The following is a 20,371-nucleotide window of genomic DNA, read 5'->3' as shown; positions in this document are numbered from 1 at the left end:
GAAAAGGTTTAACAGACCAGGAGTAGAGGGCTTTTTCTCAACTTGATAAATAGCAATTTTTCTACAAAAATCTACATTTAAAATTGTAGTAAAGTCTGGCATGGTGGTGAATTGTACTAAAGTCCCCAGTACTAGGGAGGCTGAGGCAGGAAGATCACTGCAAGTTCGAGGCTAGCCTAAACTATGTAGTGAGACCCTGTCTCAAAGAAATTAATTAATTAATTTAATTAAATCATACTTAGTGGTGAAAAGTTTCATGTTTTCCCCAAGACTGAAAATAAAACCAGGTTCCTCTCTGATCACAGTGTATTCAGTGTGGTACTAAAGGTTTTAGTCCAATCAGGCAGGAACAAGAAATAAAAGGCATCCAGATGGGAAAGAAAGAAGTAAAACTTTTATGACATTCTGTATTCCTGTATTTAGAAAATCCTAAAGAATTCACAAAAAAATACTAAGACTAACATACATATTTAGCAAGGTTACAAGGATCCAACTTCATACCATACACAAAAATTAACTCAAAACTGATTATAGACCTAAGTGTAAATACTAAACCTCTAAAGCTTATAGAAGAAAAATAGAGGAGAAACTTCATGGCTTTGGATTAGTCATTCTTAAATATGATACAAAGTGCAAGCCCATAAAAGAAAAATCAGTAAATTGGGATTCATAAGAACTAGAAAATTCCGCTCTTAAGGGAATGAAAAGCGACAGATTGAATGAAGTTTGCAAATTGTATATCTGATAAAGGACTTGTATGTAGAAAAAAAGAACTCTTAGAATTCAATAAAACAACCCAATTTATAGATGAGCAAAAGATCTAAGTAGATATTTTGCTTAATAACCTTCATAATGGGCTAATAGTAAAAGATGTTCAACTTTATTAGTTACTAGGGAAATGCAAACTAAAAGCAAGATACCACTAGAATTAAACAGGAGAATGGCCACAACAAAAAAGACACCAAGCATAGACAAAGATGTAGAGAACCTGAAATCTTCGTTTTTAGAGGTACTATAAAGTGGTACAGCTTTTTTAGAAAGCAATTTGATAGTCTTAGAGAAGTTAAAGACAAACTTACCATATGATCCTGCAATTCTAAAGTGGCATTGGGGAACTATTTGGATTGTGATAATGGTCAGCCAACTCTGAATTTACTAAAAATCATCAAATCATACATTTTTGCCAGTAACTTTATATGTATAGTTTATACTTACACGTGGTCATTTTAAATCTATCACTTTCTTGACCTTTTGTGCCTAAATTTTGAGAGCTCCTCTAAATCCGGATGCAACAAGGATTGATTTGTTGACATTGTAACATAAGCTCTCTGTTTTATGTGTTAGATATTGTCCATCTCATAGGAATAACAGCCTTTAAAGAAATGCTTGTTTATATATACACCTTTGTTTCAAATATATTTTTCCAACACCTTCTTGTGTTTTGAGTTCCAGATAAATGACTTCTGATTCTGGACTAAAGATTATTATTCATTCTATGTCAGTGATCTTGTCTTTGACAGATTTTTTTTCCAGAATGTTACTAACTTTTAGAAATGACAGCATTTAATAATTTTATGTAATTTAATTTTTTTGATGTTAGGTTAAAATATATTTTCTTGATGAAAATGTAAAGTCTAATTGCTGAAATGTACTTTGGTTTTAATTATGCGCTTATCTTTCCTTTTGAAATAGAATATGCTTCTCTGGGATCACTCTATGACTACATCAACAGCAATAGGAGTGAAGAGATGGATATGGATCACATTATGACTTGGGCCACTGATGTAGCCAAAGGTAATACTGCTTGGTGTTTTCTTTCAGAATTGGTGACAGCATTTTCAGAAATGTTACTCTGTGTCCTTAGATACTTCTGCTTTTGCAGACCAAAACGAGTACAAATTCTTCAGCTCACTGTTCAGATAGTTTAGGTCATTGCCTTTCTACTTTCTCTTAATTTCTTTCCTTAAAATCAAGTTCTACAAAATCCGCAAATTCTGGGGCAGACATTTTTGCCACATTTTATGACATTGTAATTGAGCAGCTCACTTTCAGTGCTTGGTCTGAAAGTTTCTCTGCAGTATCTAAAACCATGATTTATTGCAGGATTAGTCTGCTCATTTCGTATACATAATGACATACTAAAAATAGTAAGTACTTGCCAAAAAATGTATTTGTCCTTCTATGTATGAGCAACTCAAATTTTATTTTATATTAAATGTAAACTTGGACGTCTCTCTTGGAAATGAAAGATTTTAATACATAAAGTCCTTAAACAAGATGCCCAGTTCTTTTCCCCCCATAAATTTCTATGTAGATTAATGGTTTCTAAAGCAATTCACATTCCATTTATTTTTATCGTTTATTCCATTTTCCTAACTGAACATTTTTTAGTTTTATTTATAACTATCAAAGTTGCTTGGGAAACAAGTTGATCTAAGTAATGAATGCTAATAGTTACATTTGTATTCTAGCAACCTGCAGGAAGTAAGTATCTCTGCTTTTCAGGGGCAGGGGGCAATTAACTCCTTTGCATTTTACTATTCCATTCTTGGTAGCATCTCTTTCCATGCAAATACAGTACTACTTCTCAATAAAGAGGAAAACTCATACTTTACTTTCACTGCCAAGTCACACAGTGACTCCCAGAAGTAATAGTCTTTCCTTTGGGGAATTATGTTGACCTTTTTAAGTTTCATGAACACCTGCCAAATTCTTTAAATAGAGAAAGTAAGAAAAAATCTTTTCTGAAGTTTTATGCTCGGTGCTGCTACCGAATGATACTTCATTACCTTATAAGAATAATGAGCTCTGTGTTTAGGCTGGCATACTTAAAGCTTTGGTTATGCTAATGAACGTAATTGTATATTCATGCGTCAGGCATCTCAAATCAGTCTTGAGTTTCATATTCTTCAAGCTATTTTCATGTAGCATCATAGCTCTCTGCATGTCAGTAGTACGTAGGACCGCAAGTATATAAGCAAGATGGTGTGCTATTAGTGGGGGCTGCCTGCAGCATTATGTAAATACATTTTTTGTGTGTGTGTGTGTGTGTAAATACATTTATTCCAACGTAAGTGCATATACAAGCAGTTCTTGACACATGGCACTTTACCCTACGGACTTTCATATTTAGGGTGCTCAGCAAAATACACCCATGTTATTACTTAATGGCATTAGGATATAGACATCAAACAAGCACACTGATATCACGCTGGGCTTCTTGTTCTCTACTTCAGGGACCCTGTAACACACCCCAACCCCACCACTCCAGCTGTGTCTAAGGGCCAAGTGTCTTGGCTGCAGAACAGATACGTCATTCTCCAGAGTTTTTCGAGAGTGCTAGCGCTCTGCATTAGAAGGGAGGAGAAGGAATAGGGGTAAGCAGCAAACTGGAACCACAGATAAAGGACAGAGCAGGAGACAATGGGAGCAGACCTTTGGAACAGAGTCCAAACTACAAAGTAATAACAGCTCTTCTGCTTGGTGGGTGAACTGATCTGAGGCAAGCACCGATGGCTTGGCCTCTGCTGAGAAGAGGCTTATTTATATATAACCATAAGTACTATGTAACATTTAAAAACGCTTTTTGATGGCCTTAAAGAGGAAAAGAAATCAGTGCTTCAGAATGACTTCAAGCTTCTCCTAAAAAGCTAGGTGTAGAACTTAGAGATTAAATAGGAAGACTTGACTTTTGTCGATTCTGTTTCAAATTCAGCTGTGCACTTCTCAGTTTGACTGAGATTGAAGCCACTGAAGCAACAATGTTGAGAAATCAAAGAATGAATAATTCATGCCAAATAAGAGTTGGCTCATGCATTTTGAAATAGGCATTGCTCAACATCACTGCTGTTGAGACAACATGTCCTCAAAGCTAAAAGGATTATCTTCATTCTGGGTAGGAAGAACAGGGAAGGGGGGCTAAAAGTGCCCCCAAGGCGTTCACCAGTGCATAAAAGGAACAGTTAAAGCAGATCAACCTGTATCCAGACTCCAGTGGTCATCGACTCCAAATCTCCCCAAAGTCTCCTTGGTGACACTGTCAAATCTTCTTTAGAAAACCCTCAATCTTCTTAATGATTTGCAATAAAAAGAGGGCAGAATTATAAATGGCTGTATAAAAGAAAATTAAACAATAGTATATGGTCGTAATTACTACAGGGTTAATGTATACACCAAGTATTATTTAAATAAACACTGTACATTGTTCATGGTTTTTTTTTTTTTTCCGGTACCGGGAACGGAACTCACGACCTTGCGCTTGCCAGGCAGGCACTTTGCCACTGAGCTAAATCCCCAGCCCCGATTCACAAATAATTTATGGTACTTTTTCTTGTAATCTGCCATGACAAAGAAAAATGGCTGTGTTTTAAGCTTTTATCTTCAGTGTTGCTTTTTGAAATCCTTACTTGTTAGCAAGAGTAGAAACTACCTGTATGTCTAATAGTGATTAAACCAATTTTAACCTGAAAAATTGTTCAGGAATTTGAGTCTAAAACAAGAGAGAAGAAACTATGAAATTCAGTAATGCAGGTTATTAGGTGCCACCCAAGTTGTAAAGCTATTGAATTTTTACACTTTGACGTAGGTAGAATTTCATATTAAAAAGAGTCCCTTTATCCCAATTGTATTTTGCTTTAGATCATTTAAATTACTAAATACTTTCGTTAACTCTTTTCACTGATATTATTATATGGCAAGAGTTTAAATTTTTTATTTTTTTGTTCTTTCATGATTCTTCATGAGCAGTAGAATAATAGATTATTAATAAATTAACCTTTATAAAATTGAAATATCCTATATACTTTAAAAAGCCAAACCATAGTTATTAAATTGTTCTCAGTGGATAGTTCATTCACAGAGGGAGCCTGTTTCATTTGATGGGGGAAAGGACTTTTCTTCCATTATTTAGAAAAGAGAACTTGAAAAATAAAGGGAGAAGAAATGTTCATTAGAAAATGTTCTTTCTCTTTATTCTCAGGGGGAGACAGCACATAGAGAGAGTTAAACACTACCAAGAGTCAAGCACTACTAAGACATGAAATGTGTCTTTTGAAGTACAGTTTTTTCATTCAAAATGATAAAACTCTATTTAGGTTGTAATGAAGTATCTTAATTTATATTAAACATGTTGAAGAAAACTTTTGAGTCTGTTTAAATATAGATTATCTCTAAGATTTATCTTTGTGAAAAGAATAAAATATTTTTAATTACTATAGTTTTTCTGAGATCATAAAATCCTTGATCAACCACAACTAGGCAGTACTCCAAGCTCCCCTCTCCCCACCTGTCTTCACTCCCAGGTCGTGATGGGGTGAATACTGAGAAAATAAACCGAGCTGCAGCTGGGTAATCATGGGCTCCAGACAAGAGCTGCACCCCTTGGGCAAGACTTTGGCATGGGAAATGATGACCATTGGAGTCTGGATACAGGTTGATCTGCTTTAATTGTTCCTTTTATGCATTGTTGAATGCCTTGGGGGCACTTTTAGCCCCCCTTCCCTTCTCATGGACGGCGACAGTAGTGGAATACCTTAGTCACAGAGCATTTCTTCCACTGGTTACTGTGCTATTTTCATGCAGGCTGTAGAAAATTCAGGTGCCCTTGTTAGGTATTATAAGAAGCTAGCTTTGCCCACAATCGAATTCCATCCTCCAAGAGATTAAAGCTTACAGTTTTTATTTAAGTAAATGTTACTACTGTAGACATATCCTGTTTGTTTGTTTGTTTGTTTTATAAATCTTGAAGAATAAAACACATGGACTTAGTTTCTGCTATTAAATTCTTTGCAAAAATATTAAAAGTAGTAATGCAGTGTTGAAAAATATTAATAGGCCTTTTTCTCCTCTTGTACAAAAAGGAATGCACTATTTACATATGGAGGCTCCTGTCAAGGTGATTCACAGAGATCTCAAGTCAAGAAATGGTAATGTAGTCATATATTTTTATTTTACTTAACTCTAACCCTAACCTACTTGTTACAAATTCCATATACCTATGTATGGAAATAAGCATCATGCTTTACATACCCTTTGTAACTTGTTGTTTGACTGCTGATATCTTAACGATCTTTCCACTATCAATAAATACCAAATTCTCTATATTACTTGAAGAAACTGCATACTGTTCCATTGTATAAATATAGCACAGAATGTGGACATTTGGATTGTTTACATTTTTTTCTATGATAAGAAATGTGTGACTTAATACCTTTCAGCCAAATTTTTCAACACATCTCTAATTATTTCCCTAGAATCATTTTCTAAAAGAGGTTTTGCTGGGTCAAAGTGTGCAGTCGTGTATTTTTAGTCTTCTATTTTTAGGTGGTTCTGTGTACTGGCAATTTTGAGTTTTGTTCCTATTACTTCTGAATTATGTGGTGTAAATATTTTGTGTCACTCATGCCCATATTACCTGGAGTCATGCCCAGAAATAATCAGCATTCTTGGAGGTTTGGAAGATAGAGCCTTTCTTTTACTTCTTTCCCTCCTTGTGTACTTCATGTGGCTTATTTATGACCTTATTTTATAATTTGGAGAGTGAACATTTTAAAATAACTTACAGGGTTAGGCATTACCTTCCTAGGGATGGTAACAGAGTGCCACTTCCATTATCTCATTTCAGAGGTGTCAGAGAAAGGCAGTAGGGTTATTTAGCGTTAGCTGAACTTGCTGAAGAAAACATAAAGAGGTTACTACTTAAAAAAAAATGTTTCTGTCAATTATCTCCATACTTTCTAAGCAGTTCTCAGTAAGAAGAGGAAGAATTATTAATTTTTATAAAATCTTTCAGTCACTGCACCTCCAATGGGTATTTGCCTGTGATGATCCCTAGAATGAATAGTTAGTACTGGCAAGTAGAAGAGATCAGACAGCTGTGCTCAGAGCGAGGAACACTGGGTGTGTGTCTAGCTGATAACAGGAAGGGCAGGCAGGAAAAGGAGGGGCTTGGACCCCCAACTTAGTCCTGCCAGTTGACTGTCACTGATTTGTCTTGCTCTCTTCTAGGTTATCACTTGTCCTTTGGCTCTTATTAGACGGAGAGGCTTCTTGAAACTAAACTTTGTTTGTTTATTTGTTTTTGAGACAGGGTCTCACTATGCAGTTCACGCTGGCCTGGAACTGAGTATGTAGCCCAGGTTGGCCTTGAACTCACAGTCATCCTCCTGCCTCAGCCTTCCCAGTGCTGGGGGTATTACAGTCATGTGTCGTACACCAGGCAACACTTTTAATATATAGTTGACTAACAGTAAATCATTAGGAAATAATCTAGAATCTAATAAGTATCAGTTTCATGAGTGAAAATTTTTAATTCACGTTCAGAATTCCAATATGAAAAAGTTACTGGACTACATTATGTCCTTAATCTTTCATGTGAGAATAATGATTAACTAAATTGAGGATTTATTTATGCTATAATTAGAAACACTTAAATAATAATGTATGATGTTAAAATTTATACTATGACTTGCTGGGAACATACATACACTCACACTGAAATAGCATAGACCTAATTTTTTGTAATTTTTTTTCTTTTTCTTTTTTTTTTTTTTCTCTGGTACCGGGAACCGAACTCACGACCTTGCGCTTGCCAGGCAGGCGCTTTTGCCGCTGAGCTAAATCCCCAGCCCTGTAATTTTTTTTCCTGGGAGAGAGAACAGGACTTTCATTTTCTATGTTATATATTTTTATAATTTTTTAAAATGAGCATTTGTTAATCTTATAATGCGAAAAAACAGTAGAGCTATTTTTAAGACAGTTGAATATAGTATTAGCAATATTTGCATTTTCCATGATAAGAAATGTTTGATTTAATACCTTTCAGCCAAATTTTTCAATACATCTCTAATTATTTCCCTAGAATAATTTTCTAAAAGAGGTTTTGCTGGGTCACAGTGTGTAGTTTTGTATTTTTAGTCTTCTATCGAGTTTATAGCTTATTACTTGTAATATCATTACATTTTACTATAATATATGTTTGGCCATGTGAAGATTATTTTCTCCATTTATCAGAGTCATTAAGAAGAGCTGCTGCTAAGCACTGAGTTGATCACCTGCCATGTTGAAGGCACTGAGTGGCTTACAAACGAAATGCCAAAAGCCCTTTCCAGGGTTCCATCCTTGGCCTCCTCTCCCCTTATGCTCTTATTCTCCTACTCCCGTGAGAGCTGCACTTACTTATTAACAGTAACAAATCCCAGCTTCAACACTGTGTATCTGCTTGTTCAGTATAATCACACAGACATCATGTATGTCCTCAGAATGTATTCTGTTTAAATTGGTCTTTCTTCTCCCTCCTCCTTCAAAAAACCATACCTTCCTTTCTTTTCTCAATGAGTGACAATGCCATTTGCCAACACAAGAGATTAAACACAAACAAATTGACAGTTTGAGTTCAGAGCTCTGGTTCTAACCATTAAACTATATTGCCTCTTAATTTATTTACCTTTGAAACCCTTGCCCCCTATATCCAGCTATTCATCAAGCCCAGCTAATCCTGCATCCTAGGAATTTCTAGGCTCAGCACACTTCTCTCCTGTGCTTTCTCACAGCCCTAATACCATGTCCTCACTGCTTGGATCATAACCACTGTGTGCCTAGTGTTTTCTTTGCCTCCGTTCTGTTCCTTGATGTAGCTTGTCCTCTGCACCCTTGCTCAGTTCGTTCCTCTATGTAAGATTGGCTGTGAGCTTTCCATTTCCCACCAGGGCTCTTCCTGACCTGGCCCTTACCTTCCAGAGTTGCTGCACCTTTCCTATGGCTCTTGAGCTTTTGCATAGGCTCTTTCTTCTGCCTTCCCAGCTCTTTTCTTTCTGGTTAACTTTGAGCTTTTCAGTTATTAGCATAAGCATCATTTCTTCCTGGAAACTTCATCTGACTTCCCTAAACTCAGATTCCCTGTGCATTCATAATACTCTCACTTTCTCTCGTCATGGATATTTATCCCACTTTATTGTAGATATTTAATTGTCTCTCTGATTTGGCCATAAACATGAGAACAGAAGCAGTACCAGTCTTGCTCACCTTTCTGTTCTAGAGCATCTACATGGCTTTGATCATAGTAGGTACTTAGCAAATAGTTGTTAAATGAATGGATGTATGAATAAGTGAGTGAATGAATATGGTCTCTAAGAAAATTATTCTTCAATTGGGAAGAAAAACAATATAAGCTATGATGTAGTAATGATAATAACTTCCTCAGTTTTATCTTAGGTGTTCCTGGCAGGACCCAGGTAAAAATTTGGTTCTAATTTCATGCCTTTTTCAACGGATAGTAATACATTATATAAATCAAGTATCTTCGGAGGCATTTAATTAGCACCTCGGAGAATTAAGCTTTGGTTTTGATGTTAGCTCCCTTTTGCAAAATCAATTCAGTAAACACTTTGAATTTACCTTTTATAACATCAAATTGGAAATTTGACCATATCAAAGCTAGAGGAAAGTTATGCTTTCCTCAGTATAAGACTATTCAAACAAGTTAGATGATTGTCATAACTTATCTTTTTTCTCTTTTAGTTGTTATAGCTGCTGATGGAGTATTGAAGGTAGGACTATTTTTTTTAGTTTATTAGTACATGTTTGAGATACATAATGAATGCATTCATTGTGGGTAGTTGGTACCTATACATGACACATCTTAATTCTTCTTACATCCCCCTCCTCTTCCTTCTGCCCCTACTCCCAGCATCGCTTGGTCCCTTTCCCATCTGTTTCTTTTAATTTAAAAGATCGTTAATTTCAGATGTAAGTTCTGTGACTGACAATTTTCTTAACTAGTCAACAGGGAGAAACTTGACCCTGGTTTCCCTGTTCTCAGATCTGCGACTTTGGTGCTTCCCGGTTCCATAACCACACAACACACATGTCGTTGGTCGGAACTTTCCCATGGATGGCTCCAGAAGTTATCCAGAGTCTCCCTGTATCTGAAACTTGTGACACATACTCCTACGGTGTGGTGAGTGCATTTCTCATTTCTTGCTATTGCTGAAGGAAATACAAGGAACAAACAACCTAGACATGAGTAATGCTACAATTTAACCTTGTGTGACAGTGCTGCTGTTTCTAGAAGACCACCTGAAGCAGAGGCCCAAGGAGCGCACATCCTAATTGTTGGAATGTGTGTTTTGATCATTCTGCATCTGAGTCATTCATCCTGTGCTGGAAAGAAACCAATACCACTTCCAAGAAATAAGATTAGATCTGACCTGAGTTAGCAGGTCCAGGGCACCCCTGTGGTCCAGTGCCTTTTGGCTGAGTAACAGCATGCCTGTAGAGTATGTCTGTAACTCAGTGGACATATGGATCCTTTGAAACAGGACCTGACTATGATGGGTTGCTTAAACTGTATAAAACCACCAGTAGATCTGTCACATGAACTAATTAACGGGAAACTTGAGTGTCAACTAGTAAACTGATGAGTGACTTTCTAAAAGTATAGAAGAAAACATACACTTAGGAGATGGCCTTGCTCAGGTTTGCCGTAAGTCTTAGGACGTAGTAGCCACTATCTTAAGTAAAAGTATGAAGCACTACGTGAGAATGGCAGCTGAGAAGCATGGAAGAATAGAGTCATACAGGAGTAAGGGAGGATGCTCAAGGATTGGAGACTGCAGGAAGGAAACCATTCAGGAGCTGAAGCTTCTTTGAGAGTGGAGATGAGTCATCCTGGAGAAAGACATTCTCCCTATACTGTCAGGGAGAAAGAAGCCAGAGGTCAGGCAGTTCTTGCTGGAGAAAGGAATTCATTTGGTGCCTTTCTCTGAGGATAAGTTTTTTCCCTAAAGTGCATTATATCCTTTAAACAATTCAAAACAATATCTGGAACAGTCTTTCTTTGTGTGTCTCCCTTTATGCCAGGTATACTGTTTTTCTCTTTACAACATTATGTCATAAAAGGACATTTACAGGAAGAGGAACACAGGGGCAGACCAGCTGGAGCCCAGATCAGCGTGCTGTCCTTCCTGGACTTGTGCATGTTCTTGCTGAAGGTGCTGGCTGGAGCTCGAGAGGAAATCAGCATGGTCAAACATGTTACTGTTGTTTAGTCAGTCTCTGGGTATTTTCTGCTGGGTTTATGAGTTCTAGGGTTCTTTTAGCAGGCCACCTCTTTCTAAGTTATAGCACATTCTGTGTACACCAAACTACTGTACTAGAGATATATTTTGTTGGCTATTGAACAAAATCATTTCAAGAATGAAATACATGCTTTGGCTAATGCCTAGAATTTTAAAGGTTGGAAGATAGCAGTAATATCAGGCAAAATATCTAATTCCCCTTAACTGAGTATTTCTAAGAATGAAAATTATATATCATTACAAATAGTGTTAAAATAATTCTCACTGAAAGAAAAAAAAAGTTCTATAGAAAACCAGATTCTAAAACTGGTCTCCTGAGTCAAAAGATACCACATTTTAATCATTAAACATTATATTCTAGGATTCTGAAAATGGGACACTCGAAATTTAAGGCCTTGTGAAATCTTTCTCTTATAAAGTTGTATCCCTTCACTTTTAAGCAAAAAGAAATATTCATATATTTGTACGTATGTATATATAGATTGAATTAGGCACTGTACTAGACTCCAACTTAGGATAATTTAGATTCGGAGTAGCCTGCTTGTTGGCACTGATATCTCTCTTTGCTACAGAACAGGAGCCAGCAAACGTTTTTTGTAAAGGGCCAGACAGTACATGTTTTTGGCTTTGAGGGCCGATTACATTCTCTGTTGCCTAGTTGTCTTTTTTTTAACCCTTTAAACTGCTCTGCTTGGCAGCAGGTTTCCTTTGCAGACCCCTGTGGAACAAGAGGGCTCAGGAAGGAATAAGCAGCAAGGCTGAGAACACAGCTGGCGTCTCAAGTTCCAGCTCGCTTTCTCAGTGGTTGAGCAGAAGACCAGCTGACTCCTGTTATGTGCATGTGTATAGAAAAGCATATAAATATATTCAGGTGGTCACAATATTTAAATTGTTTTCCTGTTATATGAATTGGAAAATTTTAAAGGCTCATTTTATACTCTGAGCCCATACAGTACTTTTATTTTGAAAATTCTTCCTAAGTCTTGGAATTTCCCTATTAGAAATTTTTGACCTAAAGATATTATTGTGAGTTATGTATAGAAGAAACCTTTGGTCATGGTATTATTTCATTTGTCAAAACAAACTGCAGGGCACTTTCTTTCAAAGCCTTCCAGTTGCCAGGAATTTTGGTATAAAATGTACTCATCTGCTTTTCCTTAGCTGAAGTACAATTTTAGTACCAGTAACCAAGAGCAAAGGCCTTAAAAAAAGAAACTGTTAAAGATGTTGAGAGGTGAGGATCGAATCTTAGGATCTTTCTTGTTTCTCTACAGTACCTTTCCCACTTTGACTTTGCTTTCTTACAATCTGAGTCTTTCTTTCTGGAGTTACAAATGTTATTTACTGTATTGTGAAAACCTTTCACCTAAGCAGCTATGCACCACTTTTCAGGAGAAGGGTCTGGGCATGTCTGTTCGCACATTAAGGGCTTCTGTCTTCTTGCTTACTCACCCCAGCTTTGCTTGGTTTGATTTAGTTTTACTGTGGGAGGGATTTAACAAATACCTAATTAATCATTCTGTCAAGTCGTTTACTTGGCTGAAGCAATATTTACAAACCAGATATTGCTGGACAGAACCTATGTGCCCCAGCCATAGGACAGGAGTGTGTCAGTATCAATTCTGCCTTCATGCTAGTACCTTCCCTTAACTGATGGAAACAGAAATGCCTGTTCAGTGACTCAGTTTTAAAACAGCGTCTGCTATTTGTCAGTTTGAAGTGAAAGTTTGCTCAGAATACTGGTTTGCCACAGGCACCAAGCTCTATCTGCAGAATTCCATTCAGAAAAGTGTATGGATGCTAATTTAATTATAAACAAGAATTCAGATTGTGTTTGATTCTAGCTCCTCCTTTCATTTGGTCCAAATAATAATTATTAATGAAAGAAAATGTACAAGGCATAATTTCCAGAACCATTTGTTTTAGATAATCACACTTTTTTTTTTTTTTTTTTTGTAATGAAAGCATTATGTATTCAGAGTAGACATTAAATGAAAGAGCCAGAGAGGACAGTTGTTAAAATTTGGACCATGTTCATTTTGGAAGTTTGTGGTCCACAAACACTGAAAATGATACCTATGTAAGAAAATAATGTGGTGACTCAGACTTTTTGATGTCCTTTCAAAAAGAGGTCCATAGCCAGGACTCTGTCAGCGGGAGCATCTCTTTGCACCCATAGTTCATTAAAAGCTTATTCTGTTGATTGAAACTTCCCCCCCTTATACAGTAGTCACACATCCATGAATAAGGCTCCAAAAAGTTGTCTGTTTTTGAGGCCCACTCAGAATATACAGTGTATTTTTGCTTGTTATTCTTCCATGCTTTTTCAGACTTGCTATGAGGATTTAACCTCTTCTAAAGAGTACTAGCCCTCCCCAGCTTCGTAGGTGCATGTTGCTTCCTAGCACATGGTAAGACTGTCTTGCCTTGTACTACCTTAAAGCAAACATGCTGCCAGTGCCAGAAATGGATTCTGTGATCCTTGTTTCTAAGGGGGTAAACATTGCTAGGCAGATAATTGTTCCTCTGTTCTTTTTATAAGAAAGGAGATTTTTTTACCCTCTTAGGATAACTTCTCTTGAAAGACCAAACCAGAAAGTATATTTGGTGTGTAATCTGCAGAAGAAGAAAGGACTTCAGGAGAGCAAAAGTCATTGAAAGAATAAGTCTTCCAAGAACACAAGTCCTCGTCACTCTCTAAAAACAAAGCTACCCTAATGACAATGCAGACAGGATTACCTTCCTAGGAGTTTCTTAGCCAAGACCAGCTTTGAAAACCAAGTAGCTTAAGAGAAAGCCTCACTGTGCACTTGTCTGTGAGCCACGTTCCAGAACCGGCCAGGCTCAGGTCATGGCTTTCTATTGTGTGTAAGAGAAAAGGCAGAAGTACACAGCCTCGTCCAAGTTTCTGTTCTGTAAACTGAAAATAGGAATTTTCCTTGTGAGCACAGTTTAACTAGGAGAATGTCTCAATATACAATGAGTTGGAAAATATTTTTAAGGTATAAGATCACAATAATGTTTGACTTGCATCCTCCTAAGTGGTATTTTAGGGCACCATTTAATACATTTTTAGACCTCCAGTGATTTTTTCAACAAAATTCTTTAACAGAGGTTTTTGTGTGCCAATTGTCATTTTGTTGAGTGTATAAAAAGCTATCCTATTTCATCTTACCTACTTTTTGGTGCATTCCTGAATCTGGAGCATTAATAAAAGGAAACAATGAGATGTCCTGCTACTGGAACCAAACTGTAGGCTTTGGGTGGCCTTCAAAACGTGATGGTTTGTGGGGATTAATACCTCTGTCCCCATGGTTTTGCCCTCATCAAATGCCACCATTGGCTGTGGTGGCTCTTCAGGACACAGAGAGGGAGTAAAAATGTCATTTTTGTCAGGGTTAGAACTCAAATCTTACTAGGTTTTGGACATTTTCCCACAGTATTTTGTAATAAAGAGTGAAAATTACTCGTTTTCTGGTGCTATTTTCTCAGTGTGTGTGTGTGTGTGTGTGTGTGTGTGTGTGTGTGTGTGTGCGCGCGCGCGCACATATGCATTTAGTGTAATGATGCATAGGCCAAACTGAGAAAGAGGGAGGTGTGAGGCTGCTCGTCTGAACATTTTGCAGTCTGGAGCAATTGATTTGTTTGAGCTGATTCTCTCTTCCCTCTCTCCATAGGAATGCCAAATCCATCCATTTACTTGCTCTTCATGTCCTTTTCCCCATCCCCAGTGCCAGTGGAGGGGTAATTGCGGCAAATTGAGGGGCTTCATTTCCTGCTCAGCCCTCTTGCTGCCGCCTCTCTGGCGCAGGCGTGTATCAGGGTGATTGCATACCTATGCTGGCTGTCACCCTTCCCTTACAGCTATCACTCGAATTGTCCCCTTCTGGGGTGCCCCTTACCTTTTCCTAATCACTTGTGTGACTCAGATAGAATTATTCAGTAGCTCTTCGAAAGAAGTACCTTACACACTTGATTAAAAGCCCAAAGAGGCTTCAGTGATTTTTTTTTTCCCTCCAGCTTGAGCAGCATCTGCCAATTTCCCTGATTTACCTGCTAATTATCTTCATATTAGCTAGCATTCATTTAACATGTTATAGCTCAAATAAGACTGAGTGCTAGCTGCGGAAATAGTGGATCAAGGTTTACAGGACTTGTTTGAATAGAGTACACGTCCTCCATTTACATTCTCATTGAGAAATAGACTTTTGTGTTTTGAACAAGAGAAATCTTAAGCCCAAACTTCTGAGTCTCTTTTTTCTTCTGCCATGGCTCAGTACATACAACATGGCAATGTGCATTCTCTCTACCACTGCAGCTACCCCTTCCCTGGAATTACGTGGGATGGGATTAGAACTTGGCCTTCATGGTGAGACTGCCTATCAGATTCTAGCCTGTCACTTGCTAGGTAAATGTCTTGAGGCAAGTTTATTTAACTTTCCAAAATCCTAGTTTCCTCACGTATAACATGAGGATAATACCTACGCGAGAAGATTGACATTGATCATGATGACACAGATAAAGGGTACCTAAAACATAGTAAGCACTCAATAAATGATAGTGGTTGTTATTACTGATAAAGTTAACATTGTTTTTGTACTTTACAAAGTATTAGTAGACTCAAATTTCGGGTGTCCATTTGTATAAATAGAGAAAGTAACTAAGTGTCCAAATCTTCACTACTCAGTGTTAAAGAAAAACCAAAATCAGCAGCATTCCTTGCACCAATTTGCTTGCTTTGGGTATTCCTGTTAAGATTTGTTAGTCGTGTGTATCTCAAGGGTTGCAGAGATTAATACACCCATAAACTCACATGCACACAGCTTATGTGTACATAAAACATGTATTACATTTTAGAATATGGTATAAGTTATAGGTGGATGAAAGGAGATTCCTTATTTTGATTAATTTTGAGAGAAATTTATCCAGAATACAAAATCTGAATGGATGTCTGTTTGTTAATATGTTTTTTTCTTTTATTTTTGAAATAAAAAACAAAACAAAACACAAAATCTTAAATGTTGTAATTTTACAAAGATCTACCATTGTAAAGTAAGTGGTTTTGCCGGTGATTTAGATTGGAGTCTTGTTTTTGTTATAATTTTATTATTAAACCTTTAATATTTTTTAATTCCCTATTATTCTCTGATAGAGAAATGTACCAGAGGTTGAAGGTAGAATGAGTTTTATGTTAGAAAATACAAAATCTGATTTGTGGGAATATGTGAAAATCCCAGTAACTCATATAAGATAAAGTTAAATCACTCAGGCTCATTGATTTCATAAAATTTTAAGTCTGACTCTTCTAAATTCCGTTTTTTCTTTATAAAAAAGAACATAAAAAGTACATAAAATATGAAGGAAGTCCTATGTGAGATTATAAACATTTAGATTTTGTCCAAGTTTCTATAGATGGGGTTGGTTGTGCCTGGTAATTGGATACAATTAAATGTTAGATAAAGTTTCAGTAATGTAACAAAAATATAAAGTATAAGAATAAAAATTCCATTTTCTTTTTGTTCCAGGTTCTCTGGGAGATGCTAACAAGGGAGGTCCCCTTTAAAGGTTTGGAAGGATTACAAGTAGCTTGGCTTGTAGTGGAAAAAAACGAGGTAAGACTACGTTTCTCCATTCAGGTACATAGATCAGAAAACAGTATTGGGGTTTTGCAAAAGACTTTTTCATCTTCTTCAAATTGAAAGTAAGTTCACGCTTATGGAAAGATTAGCAGTAGGAGCTAACACAAAGGGTCAAAGTGATGTTATTCCTCATGAATGGACCCTTTACATCTAATTGTTGCAGCTTCACGTCGTGATGCTGTAGATCAAAAATTGTACAAGTACTGTACTAGTTTCTCAGTCTCAATTGTAAAACCTAGGGGTTTGTTCTTAGTGATGAAAGAAGCCATTGCGTCCAAGGTAGGGGAACAGTTTAACTCCATCTCCTGCGTTTAGGACATCTTTTTTACTGGCCGGGAGTTGATATATCTGTAAGAGACCTTCAGCTACTTCAACTTACCTCTCCCAGCAGGAGTCACTATAGTACAAGAAACTGTCGCTTAGATGAGAATTTCAAAAATAAAAGAAGAAAAAATAGTTTCAAAAAAGGGAAAAATTACAGTTTTGCCACCTACGTTGAACACTACATTGAAGATGAGCTCCTCACTGGAATTGGCGAGGCAGTGGCATAACTGTTCGCTTCTTCATGCAGAGCCTTTCCATTTCAAAAGAACTTCAGTGGCGTAAACACCGTTTGTGCTGTGTCCCCAGCCTCGCTTTTCTTCTTCCCACAAATTGAGGCTTTCAGTTAGTTGGACCTATGAGCCTACATCAGAGAATATGGCACATTCATATCAAAGAGAGCAACTACATTTTGAAAGGTTTAAAATTGTGCCTGAAACGCACAGCCATGGAAATTCTCAGCATAAGGATGAAGCATCCAGTATCAAGGTATTATGAGGACTCAGATCACGTAATGGAAGCACGCAGTTGTCTTTGCAAGGCGAAACAACTTTATTTCACAAAACTTCTTCATTTCCAAATCTTGTCTGAGCTCTCCACAAAGGGTAAGAGTGCAACCTTAAGATAAAATAATTTTCCAAGAGGCAAATATCTAAAGATATTCCCTTTCTAATTCTGTAAAAGAATTAAATTGATCTGCTCCCTATGTGAGTTGCAGGAACAAGTTAGATTAATCAGAAAGCTGCTCTTGAGTAGGAGAAACCAAGTTTCCATCTTTTAGATCACATAATCCAAAGTTAACCTTACTAATTTGTCCTGACTCATTGAAGATGGATGAAGTACTGATGATAGCTGAACTTAATGAGAGAGAGCTGCCAGTTTAAGAAATGAAAAGGAGTTAAATGCAAGAATGTGCCTTACTCATTGTTTTCACAGGAGCTGCTTAATTTTAATTAAATGTGATAGCAGCTCTGAGTGTGCTGTTAAATAAGACTTCAAAACAGGGTAATACAGTTTTAGAATATGAGGGCCCACTTGTTTCTGTTCTATTTCTTTTGGCAGTGGGATGATTAGATGTTTGGTTCAGGGCTTCCAGGTGAAAAGTGAAGAGAATCATCGACCTTCGGTTGACTCTGGAGCAGAACAACCCCCTGTCAATTCCTGCTCCACACTATGCTCAGATAAAGCAGGAGAAAGGGCTTTTAAAGCTGACTGGACCCTCCTAATGTGTGTAAGGTGGAATGACTAATACTGTTAAATAATACTGCATTCTAAAGGATGGCAGAACAGATGTAAGCCTATCACGTTTTTAAACCATTAGGATTTTTAAAGCTGAAGAGAAAGGTGAACCTAGATGCTGCCTGAGGGTTAGGAATCCCCACAAATGACCTTCAACACCTCATTAACATTGTGTACAAGGAAACAGCCTCCTTCTTTCCCCAAGGGATCCCACAAGAATACTGCCTACTCATGGTATATTCTGATGATCAGCTCCTAACTCACCAAGATTACTCAAAGACCTCCCGTACTATAATTATCAAATACGGAAGTTAGTTGGGAGAACGCACATGGTTATATAACTCCTCAAATTTTTTTCTAATGAACGTATAAAACTGGGTCTTATAAGAATATTTATGTGCACAGTACTTATTTTCCCAGTACTTATTTGCCCACAATATGGAAGGTAAGTGTAAGTGCAATTTCCAGTGTCATCGTTCAAGAGCGTGTCTTCTTTTACCTCATAAATAGAGGCACTCATTCCTGCAACACTTTCTCTTCATATAGCAGTAACTCCCAATGATTGATTTCATTTAATAACACAACTGAGGCAAAGAAATGTACAGAATGTTTACAAAGCCCCTTCAACTTCTAATTATTTTTTATTTACCTATTTTAACAGTTGAATGCCTTCAGTTATTGGGTTTAAAAAAGTAGCTATATTTTTAACAGGCATCATTTAAATAAAGAATGATGTGTTTAGACTATCAGGGAGAACTTTTAAATGTGATCCAGTCAGCCTGTAATATCCATATCCATTAAGGTTGGTTTTTATTTTTAATTTTTTATTTTGAAACAATTATAGACTCACGGGAATTTGTAAAAATATTGTAAGGAATCCTATATACCCCTCCCCCAGCTTTCCCATTGGTGATACCTCATTTAGCTGTAATACAGTATCAAAACTAGAGAATCAAGATCAACACATTACTCTTACCCAGTGCCGGATCTTACCCAGTCCACCATTCATCACTGTGATTTTCATCTACAGGAGAATCAATACTTTGTAAAACTGTATCTGAAAGTCTTTGTTTCTAATCCCTTATTAATGAAATTATGCCTTTAACCAGTTATCTTTTCTAATACTAAAACTAGATTCCTAAAGCTCTGCTAAACTTTACCAAGTAAACAGTGAACCTTTATAGAAGACATGAAATTAAGAGGTTATTGCTAAGTAATTTTTAAAATAAAACAGCATGCTTATTTGCTTTGTCATTCCCATGAAACTTGATCAGCATTTCAGATGTTCTGGTAGCAGAATTTCTCTTTTTATAAATATTTAGATTCTTCCATAAAATTGTTTTGAAAAAAGCAGAAGTAAAACTGTAAAACAGAAACCTACATAAAAATTGATCTACTCCTCTTGACTATGCTTTGGAAACACAAAAGCTTGACTTAAAAATAATTTTTACATCTTTCACAGAATTTTTACATCTACACCTGTAAAAAATATGATCTTTAAAAATGTTGTGCCTAATTTAGTGATTGGGAAATATTTTAATCTTAAATGTGAACTTTTATTTTTAAATATTTAAATTTTATAGTATTGCAGCCTGGTGCTGTTACTTCAGAGTGTTTTAATGCATTAGGAATGTGCACAGTTATGTAATCAGGATTTAAATACTTTGGATTCTATTTTAAAGTACTTTTTAATCCACCAAAATAATCCCTTACATAAAGTGAGTCTAGATTTAACTCATATTTGACCATGTCAGATTATTTAAAAATAATGTGTTTCTTTGTGTAATGCCTCAGGTGTTGTGTCTAAAAAGTTTTTCAGTAAGAAAAGATGACAGAAATACTCATATATATTCAGCCAATTCTCATTTCAGCTCACAGTAGAATGTTGAAAAAAGGTTATATTGAAAAGTATTACCCTTTCCAAAAACTCATTATCTTTAGTTATACATGGGGAAAATTTAGTTGCATAAATGTAATTATAGTGTGTTTTAATAGTTGCCACCTCCCTTCCGGCGCACAGGGAGCTGCGGGTGGGGAGCGCCAGCCTTCTGGCTGGCTAGCTTCCTGCCTGCTGGCTCCCGGAGGGTGGGCCCCCAG

At 36.7% G+C, this 20,371-nt stretch overlaps 1 protein-coding gene across 1 annotated transcript in view; it reads left to right on the top strand.

Annotated features, from left to right (window-relative positions):
- LOC102011258 (mitogen-activated protein kinase kinase kinase MLT) overlaps window positions 1-20,371 on the top strand; it is a gene marked incomplete in the record, with an annotated part of 162,859 nt that overhangs the window by 77,136 nt on the left and 65,352 nt on the right. The window contains 5 exon segments of the mRNA XM_013518751.1: window positions 1,693-1,794; window positions 5,859-5,924; window positions 9,517-9,545; window positions 9,818-9,955; window positions 16,601-16,687. Of these exon segments, the coding sequence (XP_013374205.1) occupies window positions 1,693-1,794; window positions 5,859-5,924; window positions 9,517-9,545; window positions 9,818-9,955; window positions 16,601-16,687 (422 nt within the window).

Source organism: Chinchilla lanigera, unplaced genomic scaffold (genome assembly GCF_000276665.1).
Source record: "Chinchilla lanigera isolate Chin_1 unplaced genomic scaffold, ChiLan1.0 scaffold00048, whole genome shotgun sequence".
Lineage (NCBI taxonomy): Eukaryota > Metazoa > Chordata > Mammalia > Rodentia > Chinchillidae > Chinchilla > Chinchilla lanigera.
This window is presented reverse-complemented; position numbering and strand designations above follow the sequence as displayed.